The sequence below is a fragment of the Loxodonta africana genome, chromosome 11 (genome assembly GCF_030014295.1).
Source record: "Loxodonta africana isolate mLoxAfr1 chromosome 11, mLoxAfr1.hap2, whole genome shotgun sequence".
Lineage (NCBI taxonomy): Eukaryota > Metazoa > Chordata > Mammalia > Proboscidea > Elephantidae > Loxodonta > Loxodonta africana.
Genome location: NC_087352.1, coordinates 85,325,857 through 85,352,074, shown reverse-complemented (window position 1 = coordinate 85,352,074; position 26,218 = coordinate 85,325,857). Strand labels below are relative to the sequence as shown.

At 39.7% G+C, this 26,218-nt stretch overlaps 1 protein-coding gene across 4 annotated transcripts in view; it reads right to left on the bottom strand.

The window, feature by feature from the left end:
• Nucleotides 1–26,218, bottom strand: part of OSBPL1A (oxysterol binding protein like 1A) — a 238,929-nt gene that overhangs the window by 194,120 nt on the left and 18,591 nt on the right. For 3 of the 4 annotated variants that reach the window (XM_064294638.1, XM_003406354.4, XM_023543923.2), the window contains exons 2-4: nucleotides 13,234–13,356; nucleotides 4,781–4,866; nucleotides 3,832–3,906 (exon numbers count right to left, since the gene is read on the bottom strand). In XM_064294638.1, the coding sequence (XP_064150708.1) occupies nucleotides 3,832–3,906; nucleotides 4,781–4,866; nucleotides 13,234–13,354 (282 nt within the window). In that variant the 5' untranslated portion in view covers nucleotides 13,355–13,356. Of the gene's footprint in view, nucleotides 1–3,831; nucleotides 3,907–4,780; nucleotides 4,867–13,233; nucleotides 13,357–16,284; nucleotides 16,403–26,218 lie in introns of those variants that run through there. The other variant, XM_023543922.2, reaches the window with a different exon arrangement.

Genomic DNA, 26,218 nt, shown 5'->3' with positions numbered 1-26,218 from the left:
TGGAACAAACAACACAATTAAAGAGGATGTTGACACACTGTGATAAATATAACTATGTCACTGAACAATTTGTATGGAAATTGTCAAATGGGAACCTAACTTGCTGTGTAAACTTTCATCAAAAACTTAATAAAAAAAATTTTTTTTAAAAAGGTCACAAGTATAAAACTGGACAAAATTGTCAAAACTAACCATTTCACAGTGCTGGATATCCATTACAGACAACAAACTAGAGGCATTTGTTCAAAAGGAACTGACAGAACTTCAGGTAAAAATATCAGAGTCTTTAGCCTTCTAGGCACAGGCTGTTCCCACCACCATCAATCTCCCCCCATTCCCTGAGAAGATTTACCAGGTCAGGGCTGGCAGTGAAAACCAGCAGTTTTGCTGCCAGAGGGAATTAATTTGATTTAGAGCAAAAGGTAAAAACCTAAGGCAAAAGGCATGATGGATAAAAGTAGCAAATTCTGCAGGAAACAAATGGGAAACCCTAGAGATCTAATAATAGCTTTCCCTGTTAGGGTGTATTAGTTTTCTACTGCTGCTATGACAAATTACCACAAACTTGGTAACTTAAAACAATATAAATCTATCTTATAGTTCTGTATTTCAGCAGTCCAAAATGGCTCTCACTGGACTAAAATGAAGGTATCGGCAGGGCAGCATTCCTTCCGGAGGATCTAGGGGAGAATTCGTTTCTTTATCTTTTCCTGCTTCTAGAGTCCACCCATATTCCTTGGCTTATGACTCCTTTCTTTCATCTTCCAGCCAGAAATGTTACATCTCTCTGACTATTTTTCCACAGGCATCTCTCTCTCTCTCTCTGACTCTAAATCTTCTACCTCCCTCTTGTGATTACACTGGGCCCACTAGCCACAATCCAAAATAATTTCCCAATCTTGAAATTAGTTGATTAGCAACTGTAATTCCCCTCTGTCATGTTACCTATGTGTTCACAGGTTCCAGGAATTAGGACATGGACATCTTTGGAGGAACATTATTCCACCTGCCACGTAAGGCAAATGGCAACACAGCCTGAAATTTCACAAGGAGACCCTGGAAAAATGAGCGATAGAACTACATAAGCTGTCCACACATTCCTGGCTGACTAGAAAAATCCACATATGTGCAGAGGAAACAAGAGAAGGCCTACAGAAAGTACAACCAGAGGCCAGCTTGAGAAATGCCTGTACTTTTGACAGTGCTCTTCAATTTATGCATAGATTCATAGGCTGAGGGCAGAAGCCTTATAGGATTGAGTATTTAAGCATTACCTGTGCCCAAACACTGGCTAACCACTAAGCTATGTAGATGCAGGGGCAAACCCTAGGAAACCACACTTAAACAACTAAAATAAACAAAAGAGCAAAAATATCAGCAGGCCAAACACATTCCAGATTCTACAGATTAAGTCCAGGTAAGTTAAAAAATAATAACCCCCCAGGGGGAATACAATTCAGAGTAGCCAAAATATAGAAAAGAGGTGTTTAACAAGAAAGTTGTAAAGGAGGAACAATGGAGTAGAAAACCTGAAATGCATAAAAGACAAATAGCAAAAAAGGAAGATGTAAATTCAACTTATTAATTATTAAATTAAATGTGAATAGATCAAACACTTAACCAAAGGCTGGGACTGTCAGACTAGATAAAAACACAAGATCTAATGCTGTCAACATATGAATGGATAAACAAAATGAAAGATATTCCACTGTATGGATATACATACATACATACAATGGCATATTACTCAACCCTAAAGAGAAACGAAGTTCTGATACATGTCTCAATGTGGATGAAACTTGGAAACATTATACTGAGTGAAATAAGTCAGGCACAAAAGGATAAATATTGTATGATCCCTCCTATATGAAATATCAACAGGCAAGTGTATAGAGATGAAAGTTTATTAGGGGTAACCAGGCGCAGGCAGGAGGGAGGCTCGGGGCTTAGTGGACACAGAGCTTCTGTTGAGGGTGATGGAAAAATTTGGAAATGGATCGTGGTAACAGCTGAACAACGTGATGAATGTAATTAATGCAACTGAACCTTACATGTGAGGATTGTAGAAACAGCAAACGTTTTGTTACCTACATATTTACCACAATTAAAAAAAAAAAGATTGAATGCTGTCTGTAAGAGACACACATTAGATTCAAAGACACAAACAGGTTGAAAGTAAAAGGATGGAAAAAGATATACAAAGTAGCCAGTATCCAGAAGTGAGCTAGATTGATATATAAATTAAAAATAAACTTTAAGACAAGAAATAATACTGAAGGCAAAGAAAGACATTTCACAATGATTTTAAAAAAAAAAGTCCTATTTGTCCTTTTGTGTCTGACTTATTTCACTTTTTTTTTTTTAGTCTTTTAAAGGTTCATCCATGTCGTAGCATGTGTCAGATCTTCATTCCCCTTTAATGCTCAGTTATATGCCATCTCACGTATATACCACATTTTGCTTATTCACTTATCTGTTGATAGACACTTGAGTTGTTTCCACCTTTTGGCTATTGTGAATTATGCCACAATGAATACTTGTGTACAAGCACCTGTTTGAGTTCCAGCTTTCAAGTCTTTTGGGTATATACCTAGGAGTGGAATTCTTGGGTTACCTGGAAATTCTATGTTTAACTTTTTGAGGAATTGCCAAACTGTTTCCCAGAGAAGCTGCACCATTTTACATTCCCATCAGCAGTGAACGAGGATTCCAATTTCTCCACATCCTCGCCAACACTTGTTATTTTCCATTTTTCTAATAATATCCAAATACTGTATGATCCCACTTATATGAAGTATCACAAATAGGTAAATGCATAGATAAAAGGTTATTAGTGGTTGCAAGGAGCTGGGAGTCAGGGGGACATAGGAAGTTACTGCTTAAGGGGCAACAAGTTTCTCTTTGGTTGATGAAAAACTTGGAAAAAGTGATGATCGCACAACATGAAATGATTAAAATAATTTTGCTATATATATTTTACAGTGAAAAAATAAAAATACAAAAACAGATACGCAGTTTATTAAAAAGCTAAGCAAAAATTTACCATATAACCCAGCTATTCCACTCCTGGGAATCTATCCAAGGGAAATAAAAACACTTGTTCATAAATATCCACAGCAGCACTATTCATAATGGTCCAAAACTGGAAAAATCCAAGTATTCATCCACTGTGAACAGATAAATAAAATGTGGTCTATGCATACAATAGAATATCATTTAGCCATGAAAAGAAACCAACTCCTGATACATGCTACAACATGAATGAACCTCAGCAACATTATGCAATGTGGAAGACACCAAACAGGAAAGCCTGTAGGATTCATTTACAAGAAATTCCTAGAAAAGGTGAATTACCTAGGGACAGAAAGCCAATCAACGGTAGCCTGGGGCTTGGGATAGGAACAGGGAATGAATCAGACAGGCACAAGAGAGCTTTTTGGGGTGATAGAAATGTTCCAAAACTGGACTGTGGTGATAGTCGTGTATAACTGTGTAAGTGCGCTAAAAACCACTGAAAGGTACCCTCACAGGGTGAATTTTATGAAGTGTAAATTATACCTCAATGATGCTGCTTTTAGAAATACGAATAATGAGTTCCCCCATCACGGAGGTATACAGACACTGAATGATCTCCTATCAGGGATGCTATAGAGTGGATGTCTACATGACCCCAAATATATTGTGGCCTTTTGACCCAAAATGCTGGCTTATATACTTTTGTGTGTGTGCCTTTTTTCAGTTGCTGTTCCACTGGTTATAACAGAGAAAACATCTGTGACTTCTCTTCCCAATATTTCACTTATGAAACATTAAACATGGAATATCTTTCACCTTTCGTCCTGTGAAGGCAGCTCGGTGAAGCGGTGTATCTCCCATGTCATTTAACACATTGACTTCTGCACCAGCCTAGAAAACATAAAAATGTTTTTAAAAAATATTTTCCACATAGCATGAAAGACACAAAGGTGAAAATAATTCCTTAAAAACATATTAAATACTTCAGAAATTAAAATAGGAGCTAATTTTGATTGGCTGTCATGATCAAAAATAAATTCATTTCATAGTAAAAGTAAATAGGAAGCTTCCTGAAAGGTAAAAATCTACCTGCGAGGTAGAAGAATGAAAGATACCGACCTTTTAAAATGTATACAGCTTCAGCCTACTTTAGAAGCACTCTTACTGAAATAAGGAAAACTGTCTCAGAATGAAATACCGCATTTCCTCCACCATCAAGTCAGTAAGTTTTCAGGAAAAAAAAAATGGCATTACCATTTAAGTGTATAGATCAACTGTAAGATGCAACCCAATTTCAGAAGTATCAATATGTGAAAAATTATTCATCAGAGAACTGAGAAACATAAAATTTTAAACTGTACAGTACTCCTTAAAAGATTCTGACTGTTAAAAAATAATTGAGGATGCGCACTGGTTTTTTTTTTTTTTTAACTGTTATGCTCACAAAACTGAAAATATTATCTTATTTAATTAATATGTTCATCTGCAATTTTTAAAATCCAATAATATTACTGAATTGGCAAATGTTTTTTATGCATAGTCTTCCACAATTTTTAAAAAGCGAGGGGAAAAAAGCCAATAATGTTAAAAACAAAAGATTGAAAAAATATGATTTTCATTCATGTATTTAATAAGGAACAATTAAGTGTCTTTAGTGGTGGATTATTGCTTTAAATAAGCCATATTTTTGTAAGGCTTTCATCTTATAATTTCCATAACAGCAGTATTTATTACATTCATTTAAAAACAAAAACGATAAACTTACCTTCAATAGATCCTGGACCACTTGTCTATGCCCAAAATAGCATGCCAGATGAAGAGGTGTCCAACCAAAATTAGACTTACTTCTTCCTAATAATGGAAAAAGATAAGGAATTTCTAGGTGTTATTTAGGGAATATTACAAGAAAATTAATTTCTCCCTAACAAGCTACTTTAATACCTTGGTGAATGGCTCTCATTAACATTGCTTTATGATGAGTGAAAGACATTATGATATAATAAAAAGCGTAATAAAAGTAATGGATGCAACTCAGAAGACCTAGATTCTTGGTGCTACTGTTCTGACTCAACTTCCTCTTCTCTAACAGGATGGGGGAAGATATGACAGAGGTCACTCTAACTAGACGATCTCTAGTGACCCGTTGGCTCTAGCTCTAAGATTCTGTCTCTAGCTATCTTGGCGTCATCTAGCAAAGATGTTCTCTTGACATAGTATTTTATGAAGAACAACTCTTTGAAAACGAATGCCACATAGGGGGGTGGAAGGGAATGGAAAATTAGTAAAGAACATTTCCTGAAGCATTTGGAGAGCTGTTAGCTCTATAGACAGTGACCGAAAATGGAGTCTTTGGATTCAGATAAAATCTCAGTTAATGAGGATATTGGGTTACTAAAGTGGTAGAGAGTTCAACTAGGTGACAAGAACCAAAGTTGAAAACAATGAAATGTTAGATCCTTAGCAGCAGAGCTAAGGATAGGTATTAAAAAATTGAGCGTTGCAGAAACTGAAACTACGTAATTCAATTTAGCAAAAATGATACAGGGTTTTACAGCTTAGAGCTCAGATAACTCTAAAAATCTACCAAAATTCCAAATCAGTCTTGAGAAAACACAGCCTCTCAAATTCCCAAAGTCCACCACTCTCACTGCCACCCAGGGCCACTTCTCAAGAGAGGCACGTGGTTTACCTGCTAAGGTGAATGACAGTATCTCTCTCAGGCTATATACTGTCCTCAGCTCCAGGATTTCAGGTCTGGAACCAACAGAAACCCCAGCCACCAACCTCAGCATACCCAGAAAAGGCCTCTAACAACTCCCTGAGAGATTCCTGCTGCCAAGACATTTGAGACTTTGCCAATTACCCAAACTTCTACATCTGTCTCCTCTCCAAATATTTCTACTTTGGAGCCCCTGATTCCACAGTTAATAAATCCTAGAACCTCAGTCTTCTGCCTTGAACATTTCTGTTCTTAAATGAAATTTATCTCTCGCTGATGACAATTCCCTGTTAGTCCTCAGGTGGAAACCTACATTTCCACACACCCGATATACCTCACAGAACAGAAGCAGTGTGAACCTACTGCTATCTTTAATCAGTTACTACTCCACTCATAAGAAGCCCTGGTGGCACAACGGTTAAGTACTTGTCTGCTAACCAAAAAGGTGGTGGTTTGAATCTGTAAAGATTACAGCCAAGAAGGTCCTATGGGGCAGTTCTACTTTGTCACATGGGAATTGGAATTAACTCAACAGTACCTGACAACAACTCCACTCATGCTACAACTTCTCCTCCTTTGTGACTCCTGACATTAAGCCATAACTCCCTCAAACTCCTTCTCTGCTGCCACCTGTTAGCCTCCCAGAGGCTCTCCCCTTAACAAATAATATTCGACAACATAGTCTCTTTCCACTGTGAATCTTGTCACCATCCTAAGGGAGTCTACTATCTACTCAGTACCTGGTCTATCGGTTTCTTGGCTTCCCTCATCTCCCACTCACTTTGCCTCTGCTCCATGTCATGTACCAACTCCCAGAGCCAGAGCCTGGATCTCATCATCATCACTGAAATCATGAATATAGATAGTCCCATTACAAACTCCCAACCTCCAAGCCTGCACCACAAACTCCCAAGCTCCAAGCTTGTTCACACAGGTGTGCCCTGTGTACCCCATACATGTTTTTCAACTTAATCAGCCCTTCAGTTCTTTAATCCTACTTTTCATATGTATAAACACTCCTCCATCTTCACCTCCTTCAAAAAATTCAGCTTATATTACTTGATCCCTAGCTTCCCATTTCTTTGCCAATATTCTCCATACCTTTACTTCACTATCTTTGTCACGGCACCCTAGCAAACCCCCAAAGCCTAGGAAAATGCACTAGCTCAACATTTCCAGAGCCATACTCAAGTTGCTAAATAATAATAAAGAAAAATAAGAGAACCTATAGATTTGTGGTACCCTAAATTCCAGAACTTGTGCTTGAATTAGGTCCTCAATACTGCCTGGCAACCCTTTGTATAAAGCCTACATTAGGTTTCTCTGTTATATTCCACAACACGTTCCGATCTTTCTCTATTCTCCACAAGCTTCTCACCCAGACACCTCCCCCAATTCTTAGCAAATGACCTTACATCTCTTGGCTTCACAGAGAAAATGGAGGCTTACATATGAGAATTCTCTAGGCTTCTGACACAATTCCACTATCCTACCTAAATCCATATGCATTCTTCCATGCTTTCCACCTGATACCTAAGACTAGTCATTCTCCCTAGATCCTAGATTCCATCCCTGACAGTCTTCTCAGGGATTCCTTCATCCCCTATATCTTTAACCACTCCCTCTTTAGTTGCTGATAAGAAGCAAGTAAATACTCGTATCTCTAGCACCTAACAAGCAAAAACAAACACAAACAAAAAAGCCCCTCCCTTGATCCCATACCCCTTACCAACTATTGTTCTCCTCACTTTCCCTTTCCACTTGTCTTCATTTGCTATTTTCATCTCATTTTTTCTATCAACTACCCACCCCTACAGACTAGGTTCATCTCCTACCATGTCGCTAAAACTGTCCTCAAATTTTTTCAGTCTATGCCCATTTATTCATCTATTTGGCCATCATTTCCTAAATATTTGAATGGTCCTTAGAAATCACCCCCAATGATAAAGGGAGAACTATGTATACTGATAAAGGAAGAACTATGCATGTTTCCAGAGCCTTGGTGGTGCAGTGGTTTAGAGCTCTGCTGCTAACCAGCAGTTCGAATCTACCGGCCGCTCCTTAGAAACCCTATGGGGCAGTTCTACTCTGTAGAACTACCCCATAGTTCTACTCTATAGGGTCACTCGAGTCAACAGTGAAAGGGGCAGTGAAAGAGGCTGCAGGGGCCTATCGTTCCAGGTATTGTAGCATTGTTTCTACATGGCTTGCATAGTTAGCTTTTGCATATCCCGGTGATTTTGTGATTTGTGGTTTGTTTCCTCCCTTCCCTCTCCGTTTCACTATGATTCTATGACATTTAAAATTAACCTATGTTCCTCTTAAACAGAACAATGATCAATAAGATCTGGGACGAGACAACCAGATAATCGGGGCCTACCTTGTGACTGAAACCAGGATGGCATCAGAGGACCTCTAAAGAATACCCACAGAAGGTCAACATGTCTGAAATGTGATCAACGTGCCCCCTCAAAGGAGAACTGCCGATCTCCAGGTTCTTCAAGCCTAAGCCCTAACCTTATAAAACCCTCCAGTGGTCTCCACCAGACAGACTTTGGAGGAGCCTATTCCACTCTGTCTCTTGTATACATGTATACAATAAAGCCCTCTTGCTGCATACCTCACCCCTCAGTATTGGCTTTGCAGCAGGTGGCTTGAATCTGTGTTTGTGGTAACAACAGCAACAGGGTTTCTTTTTTTTTTTGGTTAAGTTGTCACCAAATCCCAAGGGTACTACTCAGCTGCCACCTCACTGCATCATCATATAGCATCAGACAGCGTGGCCCACATTCCTCTCTGGCTTCCATAGCATTGCCCTCTAGGGTTTCCTCTTCCTCCTCTGGCACTTTTCAGTATCCTCTGGAAGCCCCACATTCTCTGGTTCTTCATTATTGGTATTTCCCACTGGTTCAATCGTTTACATGCTGCTGATTTCCAACTCCACATTCCCATTTCCAGCTCTCTACTAGACACTTCCCTTTGGATGACACCAAGGTAACTCATGCTCAGAAAGTACACAGTGAACTCATCTTTCATCCTCCATACACACACTCACAATGTTTTATTTATTTATTTTCACAGTTGCCCCATTATTCACCTCATTTTTCAAGCCAAAAATCAACATCGCCTTACCTGTTTCTTCCCTTTCACTCCCTACACTCGTTGTTGTTGGTGGTAAGTGCCATCGAGTCGGTTCCAACTCATAGCAGCCCTATGTACAACAGAACAAAACGCTGTCCAGTCCTGAGCCATCCTCACCATCACTGATACGCTTGAGCCCACTGTTGCAGCCACTGTGTCTTCCAACCCGAGGGGTTAACCGTCTGGCCCTATGTCAGACAACATTCAGTGCTACTGATAAGGTCTTCACTGGAATTCTTTTCAGAAGCAGACCACCAGGTCTTTCTTCCTAGTCTGTCTTAGTCTGGAGGCTCAGCTGAAACCTTTCCACCATGGGTGACCCTGCTGGTACTAGAATACCAGTGGTATAGCTTCCAGCATCCCAGCAACATGCAAGCCCCACAGTATCACAAACTGACAGATATGTGGGGATACACTCACTTAGTTCTACTGATTCTACCTTCTAAATATTAATTAAACCCACTTTTCTCCATTCCCACTACTTCTACCCCTTTCTCACCCATAACTGTCTCCTCTCCGTGAACAGAACAGCTTCTGGACTGGTCTCCTTACATCTAGTATTTTCAAATGAAATTCAGGAGCGAAAAACTAGAATTTCCAAAATTCTAAGTTATTCTTAAAATATTTCAGACATGCATCATACTCTTTACTACTTATCATGGATATCTTTTAAAAAAGCAAGTTTAATGAATAAGAAATATTAAGTTCAGAATTATTTACAAAGAACTGTAGTCTACAGAGAATATTAAAACACTAGAAAACACCAGTGGATATTATTGGGTAATATCCAAATAACCTAACAGCTAGACCTTGTTATGGACTGAATCACATCCCCTGAAAAATATGCTAAGTTCCTAACCCCTGTAGCTGGGAACATGACCTTGTTTGGAAACAAGGTTTTTCTTTTGTTATCAATTAAGTTAAAGGAGGTCATTAACAGAGTAGGGAAAGTCCTAAATCTAACACCTTGTGAGTAGCGTCTTAAAAAGGAAAAAGAGACAGGGAGACACACACAAGCAGGAAGAGATTGTGTGAGGAACCTTCTACAAGCCAAGAAATTCCAAGGAATGTCCAAGGCTACCAACAAGGAGGGACCCTCCCCTACAGTGGATGGCCTGATGTGGACTTCCAGCCTCCGAAACCGTGAGACAATAAATTTCTGTTCTTTAAAGCCACCCACTTGTGGTATCTTCTTTAGGGCAGCCCTGGGTAACTAAGACACACCTAGCAAAATGGCAATACTACACAGAATCGTATGTTGAAATTGCCAATATGATTACTTATTTTGCTTCCAAAACTTGTTATTTCTTGAACTATTACTCACAGCATTTACATAAAGTATATTATACATATAAACATATTAATATTTATTTTATTTGCAAGAATTACTCACCGTTAACAGCAGACAGTACCAGGAACACACACTTAACAAAATGACAACAGCTACAAGCAAAACTGACTGATCAGATCCTCCTATGGGCCCATCCTGGAAATGCTGGCCTTACCCTTCAACTCTGCATGCCAGCATTTCCTTCTCTTGCTTTCGACTTGACAGATTCCTTCGGACCAGTAACATCTCTCTATTAATTGTTGAGCTTTAACTCTTCAGTGGAATTATAATACTTTTTACCATTTTCCAGATTCTCAGGATTTGGACGCCCCTCCCCATTCACTTCTACAGAGTAAGCAGCACAGCACAAACATCTGATTATGGCATTTCTTCACATAAGCCTTTCAACCTGCCCTAAAGACTAAGTCAGACTTACAGGTTTTTTAACCTTGCATTTCCAAGTAGGTGACTGACGTTGTGTTAGCCTGAGGTAACCATGGGTGTGGAATGGATAGAAAATGGTCACTGACCATTATTAAGGTAGGAATTCTTTTGACATTCAAAACGGAATCCTGAGGTACAGATTAAAAGCCAGTCTTTATCCAAATACAGGAAAGATTTTTTTAGATTAGTATACCAAGAATCAACCCAGATTGTAGTTTCTGGACAACACAGATCATAATTTCTTCCCTGCTGCAAAGAAATGATCACCTTAAAAAAAAAAAAAGAAAAAGTGATACTCCTTTCCCAGAGATGGCTAGGCCATGAGGCTGCTGCTCCAGGACAGGAGGAGAGTATGACACAGAAATAAAATATCCATCTTAAAGCCTACCCTCTCTGGAACAAAGAGATTTGGGGAGAGAGAAAAGACAGAAGACAAGACATGGTTCTAGATCTTATGCCCAGAAAGTGAGAGAAATTGAACAAACACTGGGGATGGGCAAGTCACATCTGCGATGCTAGGAAAAGATCTCCAAGCGTCCATCTGCAAGGCAGCCAGTCAAAGCAAATTTGGTAATGTGGGCAATGAAAGGCCAAATGTTGGTTGATTTTGCTCTTAGCTCTCACATGTCACTAAGTTCCCACACATCACCCTCCCAAGAGGACCAGGAGCATAACTGAGTTGAATCAGCAGGCATAGGCCAGGTGCCAGGTAGAAGTGTAACAGAAGCTCAGGGTGACACTGAGCCAGCGAGAGCCAAGATGAGTCTCCAGAGACAAACAAGGAGCACCGCCGATATTGTGTGACAAGCTGAGAGACCCGACCCTGAGTTTTACCTCCGCTACAAATACAGGCTCCCTCAGGGATTAGAGTAAACACACAGCAAGGCTCATCTTTACCTTTAAATGCCATATTAGAGAAGACAGGAGGGAAGGGAGAGGTTTTAGAAGAGCAAACGTTTATCAAAAAGGGTACAGAGACTGAGGAACGTGAGGACTCATGTTTAATCCCCCATACTACCAGAGTGGGAAGAACTTGTTGAAATATCAGAGCCATTTCAAAGATAAATTATCTTTCCCTGCACATCTGAATGTGATATATTTGCAACCCAAGCACACAAGGCACATGTTGACTTGGCTGCTCTGTTCCACCTAGCATTATCCTTTACTGCTCCTCATCCCAATCCAGCCTCAGGCCCTTCCTTCTGCATGGCCTGTCATCTCAGGGCCTGGGCACAAGCTATTTCTTCTGCCTTGAAGCCTTTTCTTCTCTATCCTCACCTGGTTAACGCCCACATCCTCTTCACATATCACCTTAAAATCCTTTCTGTCAGATTGAATTATGTCTCCCCAAAAAATGTGTATATCAATTTGGCTGGGCCATGGTTCCCAGTATTGTGTGGTTGTCCTCCATTTTGTGATTGTAATTTTATGTTAAATAGGATTACAGTGGAATTGTAACACCCTTACTACGGTCACATCCCTGATCTAACGTAAAGGGAGTTTCCCTGGCGTGTGGCCTGCACCACCTTTTATCTTACAAGAGATAAAAGGAAAGGGAAGCAGGCAGAGAGCTGGGAACCTCGTACCACCAAGAAAGCAGTGCCAGGAGCAGAGCGCATCATTTGGACCTAGGGTCCCTGCGTAGAGAAGCTCCTAGTCTGGGGCAAGATTGATGAGAAGGCCAACAGAGAAAGCCTTCCCCTGGAGCTGACGCCCTGAATTTGGACTTCAGCCTACTTTACCATGAAGAAATAAATTTCTCTTTGTTAAAGCCATCCACTTGTGGTATTTCTGTTGTAGCAGCACTAGACAACCAAGATAATTTTTCACAAGAAGCTCATCCTAATCCTTCAAATTCCAGTTAATCTGTCTCCTATGTGGTCCCATGACAACCTGTATACCTGCATATCCTGGCGCATATTTTGTAACATAGACTAGTCTAAAGACTAATCTGTCAATCTACTAATCTCAGTGAGGACAGGGATCTTGTCTCATCTTCCGTCTTTTTCTCTTTCCCCAAATCTCTCTGTTCCAAGGCAGCAGGTTTCAGATGGCTATTTTATTTGTGTCACATTCTCCTATCCTAGAGCAGCAACCTCATGGCCCAGCCATCTCTAGGGAAGGAGTATCACTTGTTTTTTTTTTTTTTAAGGAGTATCATCATTTTGCAACAGGGAAGAAACTATGATCTGTGTTGTTCAGAAACTATAATCTGGGTTGATTCTTGGTATACTTTATCATTGTCTCCAAGGTACCTTACATGAAGCTGGGCATACAGTAAGCACTCAAACCTGCTAGTTCAACTGCAGTGTCTTCAAGAAGAAATATTGTCACAGAAGGCATTTGTGGGCTCAGCTTCACCCGTGTACTTTGTAAGGTTCAGGACCCATGACAATTTTAAGAATGGATCTCAATTTCTCTCACTTTGAAGGGACTAAGACAGACATTTCACACCCTTGGGAGGTTCTTCCTAGCATAAGAGATAGTCATTTATTGCACAAAAGATTAGGAGGATTAGCATCAAATAAATAATAAAGTAGCAGAGGCTAGTAAGAGAAAGCTGAAAGACTCACTCAAAGCTTACCTTTGCAATTAATGTCAGCAATTACATCATTCTTCTCCACGGTTTCTAGTATCTGTCTCACTTCTTCAGTGTTGCCATTTCTGGCATGATGGAGAAGCTGTTGTTCTGCCTCTGTGTTCATTTCTAGAATAAAAAAAATAATGTTGCTATTATCTAAGAATATAACTAACTTTTACATATTACCTGGTAATACAGACACGGGGAGGAATTACCTGCATTTTGCAGCTAGTGAGACAGGTATAAAAACTGATTCAATGACTTGGTTGCACGATTAGAACTTGACCCTGAGATTCTTCTCCCGCTGTATTATTATTAGAGACGTGCACTAGACACTTAGGAAGTTTCCTAACCACTCAAAGCCTCAGTTTCCTCACCTTCAAAATACAACCAGCTTCACAGAGCTCTGGTGAGACTACGTATATGAAAGTACTCCAGTAAACACAAAGTATTACCCAAATGGTATTATAACAGCAATAAGTTACTAGACATAAAGAGTCTGGAGCCCTGGTGGCACAGTGGTTAACAGCCTGGCTGCTAAGCGAATGGTCGGCAGCTCAAATCCACCAGCTGCTCCTTGGAAACCCTAAAGGGTAGTTCTGTTCTGTCCTATAGGGTCACTATGAGTCAGAATTGACTCGACAGCAATAAGTTTGGTTTTTTGGTTAAGCATAAAGTTAAAATATGGCCATTCATATAGAAATTTTATTAAGACCAAAATATAAATTAACACATAGAAAAGCTGCGCCAAAAAAAAAAAATTCTGAATAGAAAAAATTTAGATAAGAACCCTTAAAAATAAATTTTTCTCTCATTTTCCTACCATACCCCAAAGTACTTATAGAGTATTATAACCAAATTTAAAGCAGGTACATCAAAATGGGCAAGTGATATGAATAGCAGTTACCAGAAGTACAAATTTCAATCTTAATAATCAAGTAAGTGCAAACAAATCAAACAAAAATGATTTATTTATTTATTTTGCCTACTCTACTAGCAAAATAAAAAAAGATTAAACACATGCAGTGCTGGCATGAACAGGAAATACACACTCCTGGAAACTGCTAACATGAATATAAATACAAACTTTCAAATGCTGTATGAGGAGAGGCAACAATTTGGCAATGTCAAATACACTTCAAAATACATACACACCATTTACCTTGTCTAGGCAATTCTATTCTTAGGGCTGTTTTACAGAAATATTTACACAAGATTATTTTATTAGGATGTCCATAAGGATTACTTTATTTGCAACAGTGAAAAAGTTATAAACTACTCTATGTCCATCAACAAGGGACTGGTTAAATAAATCCTGTGGAAAAGCTATATGAGATGGTCTCTAGACTGAAGGATGGAAGACATACTTGAAGACATAGTTTCAAAAAATAGCAACCTCTGGATAGTGAACACCAAGACCTCCAGCCCTCTGCCCCTAATCAGCATTCCCCTCCAAGAGGAGACTGAGTTAGTTATGACTCCTAGAGAAGAATATATCCAAGAATAAAGACACAAGGAGCTCCCCAACAAATGGCCAAGCCAGATAATCCACACAGTGAAGTTGATGGCCAATAACACCCACCCACTTTCTCAGTTTCCAGTGGCTTTCTAGTTTCCCACTCTTAAACATGAACCGATAACCGAGGAAAACAAGATATATGAAGAAAGTCTCTAAAACATGAAAGACAGACAAAAGTCAGAAGAAAATGAGGAGAAAAGCCAGAAAGGAAGTAGTTAGAAAATTAAGGCCTGTGTCAAGGACCGTAGGGCTCAGAAACCAGCCTTCATCTTAGGAAGATACTCAGGCAGGCACAAAGGAGGGACATTTGGACAGAAGCTGAGGCTTTTGGCTAATACTAAAGGCCAAGATTAGTGCAACTGTGTATCCCAGGCTTGCTCCTAAAATCGAAATCCTGAGCCTAGTTGGGGCTGCAGCAGGGGTGATGAGGAGGAAGGGGCAGGCAAAAGTACAAGAAAGGCTGGCCTTTTTTCAAGCCCCACTGGACAAGAAGGAGATCCAAAAAAATCCAGTGCCGTCGAGTCGATTCTGACTCATAGTGACCCTATAGTACAGAATAGAACTGCCCCATAGAGTTTCCAAGGAGATAGCTGGGTCATAATGGTTATTGATCTGAGTCTTTTCTCTACCAGGAATGCCTCAGAAACTAGATTGGCTCTCAGTCTAGAAGTGGAGAAATGATGGATTCAACTTTGAGAAGGCAGAAAAGCAGCAGCGGGGGAATCATCCACCAGGGCAGCTGGGCCCAGTGGTGGGGGCTTCTTCTCGGGCCTTTCCATCTTCTGCCACCAGGCTCGGGTGCTCTCAGGGCTCAGGAAAATCTTGGGGCAAAACTCAAAAGGGCTCTAGGACTCAGGTTTCACTGGACATCAGGGTGACTTAGGGATCAAGGTGCTAGACTCAGGCTCAGAGGAGTTTAGTAGCATTCAGCATTCAGACTTGGAGCAACTGGCACTATTTTGTTGCAAGTCCCTGGGTGATGCACATGGTGAATACTTGGGTGCTAATTGAAAGACTAGAAATTCCAGTCCACCCAGAGGCACTTCTAAAGAAAGGTCTAGCAATCTACTTCCAAAAAATTAGCCACTAAAAACCCTATGGACAAGCAGAGCCAAGATGGGGGAATAGTCAGACACTTCCTGTGGTCCCTCTTAAAGCAAAGACCCAAAAAAACAATTTAATCAATTATATATGACAATCTAGGAACCCTGGACATCAAAGGCAAAGCTGAGGAATCAGACTGAGTGGCAGAGGGAAGGAGGGAGAGATGGTTCAGAAGCAGCAAAGAGTTGCCAGACTTGACCCAGCAGGAACCAGCACCCTGTAGGTAGGATCAGCTAGTATGCGTGGTGGGCAAGCAGCGGTGCTGTGGATGCGTTTTCTACATCAGGAAGGACCGAACGGCAGAGAGTCTGCTCAACCCTCCAGAACCAACGAGCAGTGGCTCTCAATCAGCAAAAGATAAGTATATGCATCTAACTTATATCACTGAGCAAAACAACACCCCATTTGGGAAGAATCTCTCTTCCATTTACCTGCACCCTCTCTGCTCTGCACCAGGTTGGGCCAACTTCAGTGACTGTCACGTTCCCTGGGTTGGAAGTAGGGTCCATAGCATGCCCTGAGCCATTCTCTCAGCTCTGGAGAGAGAACAAATTAACAAACAGGAAAACATAATCTGCCAGCTCCCCTAAACTGGGAACTCAGGGACAACACAGCCCCTTTGCCTAGGCACAGGCATAAGTGGTCCACGAACTTTCAATGCCTTTCACCCCTGCATAGACCTGTGTGGGCCCATTTCAACAGCATAGGCCCGCATTGGCACAGTACAACAGGCTATATATATGAAGCCTATTTTCAACTATATCAGCTATAAAGGGGAGTGGCAGATTCGTGACATTTGACACTGCTCTGCCCATTAAGCAGGGTCCTCACCTAACCACATCAGGGGTCTGAGGACTGGTAGCTCTACCCACACCACCTAGCCACCCACAACAAGGGTCCAAAAATCAGTGGAACAGCATTGGGTGTACATAGTCCAGCTGTAAAACCCACCTACCTATGCATTCTGGACACAGGGACACATTTTCCTCCCAGACACTCAGGGGCCGCCATCAGCCCCCTGCCTCGCTCAGCGCATGACTCCTTACTACACCCAGATACCTGTGCCTACACCAATCACCCCTCCCTGTCTAGGACTGTAGGTGAGAGCTTGCACCACACATCTGGTGACCGACTACCTGAATATCTGAGCTGAATCTATAAAAGAAAAGTACACAGATTCCTGGACTCATATACCTAATAACACCTTTAACCACCAGGTGGCAGGATGTGATAGCTTCAAAGATGCCAATAATCAAACTAGCTCACATAAGCAGCCTGTCTAGGCATGTCAAAATGAAATGAGCAGCTAGGACACTGTAAGCAAACACAAAGTAAATAAACATAATAATTTACTGATGGCTCGGAGACAACAGTCAATATCAAATCACATAAAGAGGCAGACCATGATGGCATCAGTGAGCACCCAAAACAAAGATTCAAGAAAACTTCCAGAGATAGAGGATTTTTTGGCAATACCAGAAGCAGAATTTAAAAAATTAATATACAGTGCTCTTCAAGACAACAGAAAATCAGGAAAAATGCACAAGCCAAGGAACATATAGATAATGCAATAGAGGAACTTAAGAAGGTTATACAAAACCATAACGACAAATTGAACAGGTTGCAAGAATCCACAGAAAGACAGCAAACAGAAATCCAAAAGATTAACAATAAAATTTCAGAGTTACACAACTCAATAGAAAGTCACACTAGCAGAACTGAGGCAACGGAAGTCAGTATTAGTGAGACTGAAGATAAAGCACTTGACACCAACTTACTTGAGGAAAAATCAGATAAAAGAATTAAAAAAAATGAAGAAGCCCTAGGAATTATGTGTGACTCTACCAAGAGGAATAACCTACAAGTGATTAGAGTACCAGAACAGGGCAGAGGGGGTGGATAACAGAAAATACAGAGAGACTTGTTGAAGATTTGATGGCAGAAAACTTCCCAGATATCATGAAAAATGAGAAGATATCTACCCAGGGAGTTCATCAAACCCCACACAAGGTAGATTCCAAAAGAAAGTCACCAAGACATATCATAATCAAACTTGTCAAAACCAAAGATAAAGAGAGACTTTTAAGGGTGGCTAGGGATAAATGAAAAGTCATCTACAAAGGAGAGTCAATAAGATTAAGCTCTGGCTACTCAGCAGATTCCATGTAGGCAACAAGGTAATGGGATGACATACATAAAGACTTGAAGTAAAAAAATTGCCAGCCAAGAATTATATACCCAGCAAAACTATCTCTCAAATATGGTGGGAAACTTAGGGCATTTCCAGATAAACAGAAGTTTAAGGAATATTGTAAAAAAACAAACCAAAATTACAAAAAATAATAAAGGGAGTCCCCTGGCTAGAAAATTAATAACATCAGATACCAACCCAAGACTAGAACACAGGACAGACCAACCAGGTATCGACCTAAATAGGGAAGTCACAAAAATAAGTCAAAGCTAAAAAACTGAAAAAACGGAAACAGAGACGTCAATATGTAAAAGATGACAATACTAAAACAAAAAAGAGGGACTAAATAGTGTGGTCATAGATCTTCCATATAGAGAGGAAGTCAAGGTGATATAAAGAAATAAAAGATTGGTTTAAACTTAGAAATATGGCGGTAAATATTAAGGTAACCCCAAAGGAAACTAACAATACTACAAATCAAAATAAAAAATAAGAAAAACAAAGATTCAGCAAAGACAAAATCAACAATGAAAAAGATGAAAAGAAAATACATAAAGCAAAACAACTCAGCACTGAAAATTAAGTGGAACAAAGAAATTGTCAACAACACACAAAAAAATACATCAAAATGACAGCACCAAACTCATATCTATCAATAATTACGCTGAATGTAAATGGACTAAATGCATGAATAAAGAGACAGCGCCAGAATGGATTAAAAACACAATCCGTCTATGTGCTGCCTACAAGAGACACACCTTAGACCTAAAGACCCAAACAAACTAAAACTCAAAGGATGGAAAAAAATACATCAAGCAACAACAATCAAAAAAGACCAGGAGTGGCAATATTAATCTCTGACTAAAAAGGCTTTAAAGCAAAATCCACCACAAAGGATAAGGAAGGACACGATATAATGATTAAAAGGTCAATAAACCAGGAGGACACAACCATAATAAATATTTATGCACTGAAGGACAGGGCTCCAAAATACATAAAACAAACTCTAACAGCATTGAAAAGAGAAACAGACAGCTCCACAATAGTAGTAGGAGACTTCAACATGCCAATTTTGGTGAAGGACAAAAAATCCACAAAGAAGGCAACAAAGACCCAGAAAATCTAAACGCCACAATCAACCAACTTGATCTCACAGACATATACAGCACCCAACAGCAGCCAAGTACACTTTCTTTTCCAATGCACATGGAACATTCTCCAGAATAGACCACATATTAGGCCACAAAGCAAGCTTTAATAGAATCCAAAGCATTGAAATATTACAAAGCATCTTTTCTGACCATAAGGCCATAAAAGTAGAAATCAATAACAGAAAAAACAAGGTAAAAAAATCAAACACATGGAAACTGAACAATACCTTGCTCAAAAACTACTGGGTTATACAAGAAATTAAGGACGGAATAAAGAAATTCACAGAATAAATGAGAATGAAAACACATCCTACCAGAACCTTTGGGACAAAACAAAAGCAGTGCTCAGAGATTAATTTATAGCAATAAATCCACATATCCAAAAAGAAGAAAGGGCCAAATTCAAAACATTAACCCTACGACTCAAACAAACAAAAAGAGAGCAGCAAAAGAAGCCCTTGGACACCAGAAGAAAGCAAATAATAAAAATTAGAGCAGAATTAAATGAAATAGAGAATAGAAAAACAATTGAAAGAGTTAATAAGACCAAAAGCTGGTTCTTTGAAAAGATTAACAAAATTGGATAAACCACTGGCCAAACTGACAAAAGAAAAACAGGGGAGGAAGCAAATAATCTGAATAAGACATGAGATGGACGATTATCACAACAGACCCTACGGAAATTAGAATTATAACAGAATACTATGAAAAATTATACTGTGACAAATTTGAAAACCTGGAGGAAACGGACAAATTTCTGGAAACACACTACCTACCAAGCTAACACAAACAGAGGTAGAACAACTAAATAAAGCTATCACAAAAGAAGAGATTGAAAAGGTAATTAAAAAACTCCCAACAAAAAAAAAAATCCTGGCCCTGATGGCTTCACTGGATAATTCTACCAAACTTTCAGAGAAGAGTTAACACCACTACTACTAAAGGTATTTCAGAGCACAGAAAAGGATGGAACACTCCCAAACTCATTCTCTGAAGCCAGCATAACCCTGATACCAAAATCAGGTAAAGACACCACAAAAAAAGGAAATTACAAACTTATATCCCTCATGAATTTGGATGCAAAAATCCTCAACAAAAATCTAGCTGATAGAATTCAACAACGTATCAAAAAAATAATTCAGCATGACCAGGTGGGAGTCATATCAGGTATGACAGATGGTTCAACATTAGAAAAACAACCAACATAATCCATCACATAAATAAAACAAAAGACAAGAACCACATGATTTTATCAGTCGATGCAGAAAAGGCATTTGACAAGAGTCCAAAACCCATCTATGATAAAAAAAACTTTCAGCAAAATGGGAATAGAAAGGAAATTCCTCAATATAATAAAGCACATTTATACAAAGCCAACAGTCAACACCATCCTAAATGGAGAGACTCTAAAAGCATTTCCCCTGGAGAATGGGAACCAGACAAGGATATCCTTTATCACCACTCTTATTCGATGCTGTGCTGGAGGTCCTTGCCAAAGCAATTAACCTAGAAAAAGAAAGTCCATCCAAATGGGTAAGGAAGAAGTAAAAGTACCCCTGTTTGCAGATGACATGCTCTTATACAGAGAAAACCCCAAAGAATCCACAAGAAAACTACTGAAACTAATAGAAAATTTCAGCAGTCTCAGGATTCAAGATAAACATACAAAAATCAGTTGGATTCCCCTACACTAACAAAGAAAACTTCATAGAGGAAATCACCAAATCAATACCATTTACAATGGCCTCCAAGAAGATAAAATACTTAGGAATAAGTCTAACCAGAGACGTAAAAGACCTATACAAAGAAAACTACAAGACACTACCACAAGAAACCTAGAGAGACCTACGTAAGTGGAAAAACATACCTTGCTCATGGTTAGGAAAACTCAACATCGTAAAAATGTCAATGCGACCTGAAGCGATTTACAGACACAAGGCAATCCCAATGCAAATTTCAAAGACATTGTTTAATAAGATGGAGAAACAAATTACCAACTTCATATGGAAAGGGAAGAGGCCCAGGATAAGTAAAGCATTACTGAAGAAGAATAACAAAGTGAGAGGCCTCACACTACCAGATTTTAGAACCTATTATACCACCACGGTAGTCAAAACAGCCTGGTACTGGGACAATAAGGGATATATAGACCAATGGAACAAAATTGAGAATCCAGATGTAAATTTATCCACCTACAAGCAGCTGATATTTGACAAAGGCCCAAAGTCTGTTAAATGGGGAAAAGACAGTCTCTAACAAATGGTGCTGGCATAACTGGATATCCATCTGCAAAAAATGAAACAAGGCCCAGACCTTACGCCATGCAAAAAACTAACTAGTGGTGGCATAGTGGGTAAGTGCTATGGCTGCTAACCAAGAGGTCGGCAGTTTGAATCCACTAGGTGCTCCTTGGAAGCTCTGTGGGGCAGTTCTACTCTGTCCTGTAGGGTTGCTATGAGTCAGAATCGACTCGACAGCAGTGGGTTTCTTTTGGTTTAAAATGGATCAAAGACCTAAATATAAAATCTAAAACGATAAAGATCATGGAAAAAAAAAATTAAGGACAACACTAGGAGACCTAATACATGGTATAAACAGAATATAAAACATTACTAGCAATGCACAAACACCAGAGGACAAACCAGATAATTGGGAGCTCCTACAAATCAAATACTTATGTTCATCAGAAGATTTCACCAAAAGAGAAAAAGACAACCTACAAACTTGGAAAAAGTTTTTGGCTGTGACATACCCAATTACAGTCTAATCTCTAAAATCTACAAGATACTGTAAAACCTCAGCAACAAAAAGGCAAATAACCCAATTAAAAAATGGGCAAAGAATATGAACAGGCACTTTAGCAAAGAAAACATTCAGGTGGCTAACAGATACATGAGGAAATGCTCATGATCATTAGTCATTAACCAAAAAGCAAACCAAGCCCATTGCTGTCGAGTAAATTCTGACTCATAGCGACCCTATAGGACAGAGTAGAGCTGTACCATAGAGTTTCCAAGGAGTGCTTGGTGGATTAGAACTGCCGATCTTCTGGTTAGCAGCCATAGCTCTTAACCATTACGCCACCAGGGCTACAAATCAAAACTATAATGAGATACCATCTCACCCCAACAAGTCTACCATTAATCAAAAAAATACAAAATAATTAATGTTGGATAGGTTGTGGAGAGACTGGAACAGTTATACACTGCTGGTGGGATGTAAAATGGTATAACCACTTTGGAAATTCATTTGGCACTTCTTTAGAAACTAGAAAAAGAAGTAACATATGATCCAGCAATCCCACTCCTTAGAATACAGCCTAGAGAAACAAGAGCCCTCAAACGAATAGATATATGCACACCCATGTTCACTGCAGCACTGTTCACAATAGCAAAAAGATGGAAACAACCAAGGTGCCCATCAATGGATGAATGGATAAACAAATTACAGTGTATTCACGCAATGGAATACTAAGCAATAATAAAGAACAACAACGAATCCGCAAAACATCTCATAACATGGATGACTCTGGAAGGCATTATGCTGAATGAAATTAGTCAGTCGCAAAAGGACAAATATTGTATGAGACCACTATTATAAGAACTCAAGAAAAGGAATAAACAGAGAAGAAAACATTCTTTGATGGTTATGAGGGGAGGGGAGGGAGGGAGAGGGTATTCACTACCTAGATAGTAGACAAGGATTAGCTAAGATGAAGGGAAGGACAACACACAATACAGTGGAAGTCAGCACAACTGGACTAAACCAAAAGCTATGACGTTTCCTGAATACAACCAAACGCTTCAAGGGACAGAGTAGCAGGGATGGAGGTCTGGGGACCATGGTTTCAGGGGACATCTAGGTCAACTGGCATAACAAAGTTTATTAAGAAAACGTTCTGAGAGGTGGGGCTAAGACAGCGGAATGGCCAGACGGCGGAATGGCCAGACGGTGGAATGGCCAGACACTTCCTGCAAACCCTATTATAAAAAAGACCCCCAAAAACAAGTGAAATGATTACATTTATGACAACCTAGGAGCCCTGAACGTCAAAGGGAAAGTTAGAAAACAGACTGAGCGGCAGGGGGAGAGAGAGGCAGTTCAGAAGCGGAGAGGAGTTGCGGGACCTGAATCGCTGGGATACCTCAAGCAATATTACCGGTAGCAGCTGCAGCAGGCTAGTAGTAGCATTCGGCCGCAGTTTCCGCAGGGAGAAGCAGCCAGCCGCACAGCCTATTTACACCTCCGGAACCAGAGAATAACGGTGCGCTCAGCAAAAGCTAAGTACTTGTGTATGTTTTACCATGCCCTCTGCCCCCTAGCCAGTTTTCAGTGGCTGTTGATTTCCCCAGCCTGAGATAGGCTCTGTTCATCGCCTGGAGCCATCCTCCCAGCCTTGGAGAAGGAATAAATTTGCAATTGGGGAAAAAGATAATCTGCCAGCTCCACTAACCTGGGAGCTCAGGAAAGAAGTGGCTCCTGTTCAGGCATAAACGGTCTGTGGACTTTGAATACCTTTCCCCACTGCATGGACCTGTGTGGGCCTATTTCAGAACAGGTCCTTGTTGGCAGACTACAACAGTTTCAGCTGTGTAGTGGAGAGGTAGGTATTTGATGTTTGACACCACTTTGCCCATTAAACAGGGTCCTCACCTACCCACATCAGGGGCCTAAGGACAGGTGGCTCCACTCAGGTCACCCAGCCACCTGCAACAGGGGTCCAAGGATAACTGGTACCTCCCAGTCCTTACAAGCAAAAACACTGGGTGCCCACGGTCCATCTGCAGAACCCACCCACCTGTACACTCTGGGGAAGAGGGATGCGCTTTCCTCAGAGACACACTGGGAATGATTCTCTGCCCTCTGCCTTGTTCACAGCATGACCCCCTGCTGCAACCAGATCACCCCTGCCCCTCTAAGACTGTAGGACAGGGCCTGTACCACACACTTGCTGATCAGCTACCTGGACACCTGAGCTGAATTCATACAAGAAAAGTGAATGGACTTTTAGGCTGCTATACCTGATAACAGCCCTAGTTATCTGTTGACAGGACGTCAGAACTCCAAAGATGAAAATAATCAAGCTAGCTCACTCAAGCAACCCATTTGGGCGTATCAAAACAAAGCAAGAAGCTAGGATATAGTAAGCAAACATAAAATAAACTAATAACTTATAGATGGCTCGGAGACAACAGTCAATATCAAGTCACATAAAGAAACAGACCATGATTGCCTCAACAAGCTCTCAAAACAAAGAATCAACGAATCTTCTGGATGAAGGGCCTTCCTGGAATTACAGGATGCAGAATTCAAAAGATTAATATATAGAACTCTTCAAGACATCAGGAACGAAGTTAGGAAGGAGATCAGGCAATACGCAGAACAAGCCAAGGAACACACAGATAAGGTAGCTAAAGAAATGAAAAAGGTTCTTCAAGAACATAATGAAAAATTTAATAAGCTGCAAGAATTCACAGAGACACAGCAATCGGGAATTCAGAAGAGTAACAATAAAATTACAGAATTAGACAACTCGACAGAAAGTCAGAGGAGCAGAATTGAGCAAGTGGAAGGCAGAATTGGTGAGCTTGAAGATAAAGCACTTGACACCAATATATTTGAAGAAAAATCAGATAAAGCAATTTAAAAAAAAGAAGAAAACTTAAGAATCATGTGGGATTCTATCAAGAGAAATAACTTATGAGTGATTGGAGTACCAGGACAGGAAGGGATAACAGAAAATACTGAGAGAATTGTTGAAGATTTGTCGGCAGAAAACTTCCCTGATATCATGAAAGATGAGAAGATACCTATCTAAGATGCTCATCAAACTCCACATAAGGTAGATTTTTAAAGAAAGTCACGAAGACATAATCAAACTTGCCAAATCCAAAGATAAAGATAGAATTTTAAGAGCAGCTAGGGATAAACGATAAACAAAGGAGAGTCAAGAATAAACTCAGACTACTCGGCGGAAACCATGCTGGCAAGAAGACGATGGGATGACTTATATAAAGAACTGAAGGGAAAAAAAATGCCAGCCAAGAATCATATATCCACCAAAACTGTCTCTCAAATATGAAGGTGACATTAGGACATTTCCAGATAAACAGAAGTTTAAAGAATTCGTAAAAACCAAACCAAAACTACAAGGAATACTAAAGGGAGTTCTTTAGTTAGAAAATCAATAATATCAGGTATCATCCCAAAACTAGAACACCACACAGAGCAATCAGATGTCAACCCAGACATGGAAATCACAAAAATAAATCAAGATTAAAAAAATGCTCAAAATAGGGAAACAGCAATGTCATTATGTAAAAGAAAACAATATTAAAACAGTAAAGAGGGACTAAGAAATGAAGTCATAGAGCTTTCATATGGAGAGGAAGACAAGGCAGTACAAAGAAATAAAAGTTAGGTTTAAATTTAGAAAAACAGGGGTAAATATTAAGGTAACCACCAAGGAGACAAACTATCCTACACACACAAAAAAAAAAAATACAAGGAAAATAACAGACTCAGCAGAAACAAAATCAACAACAACGAATATGAGGAAAAGAAAATACATAAAGATAAACTACTCAGCAGAAAAAATTTAAGTGGGAAAAAGAAATTGTCAACAACACACAAAAAAGGACATCAAAATGACAACATTAAACTCATGCCTATCCATAATTACGCTGAATGTAAATGGACTAAATACAACAATAAAGAGACAGAGAGTGGCAGAATGGATAAAAAAACCATGATCCATCTATATGCTGCCTATAAGAGACACACCTTAGACTCAAACACAAACAAACTAAAACTCAAAGGATGGAAAAAATACATTAAGCAAACAACAATTAAAAAAAAAAGCATAAGTGGCAATATTAATTTCTTACAAAATAGACTTTAAAGTTAAATCCACCAAGAATAAAGATGATAAGGAAGGACGTTATACAATGAGTAATGGGACAATATGCCACGAGGGTATTGCTATATTAAATATTTATGCACCCAAAGACAGGGCTGCAAGAT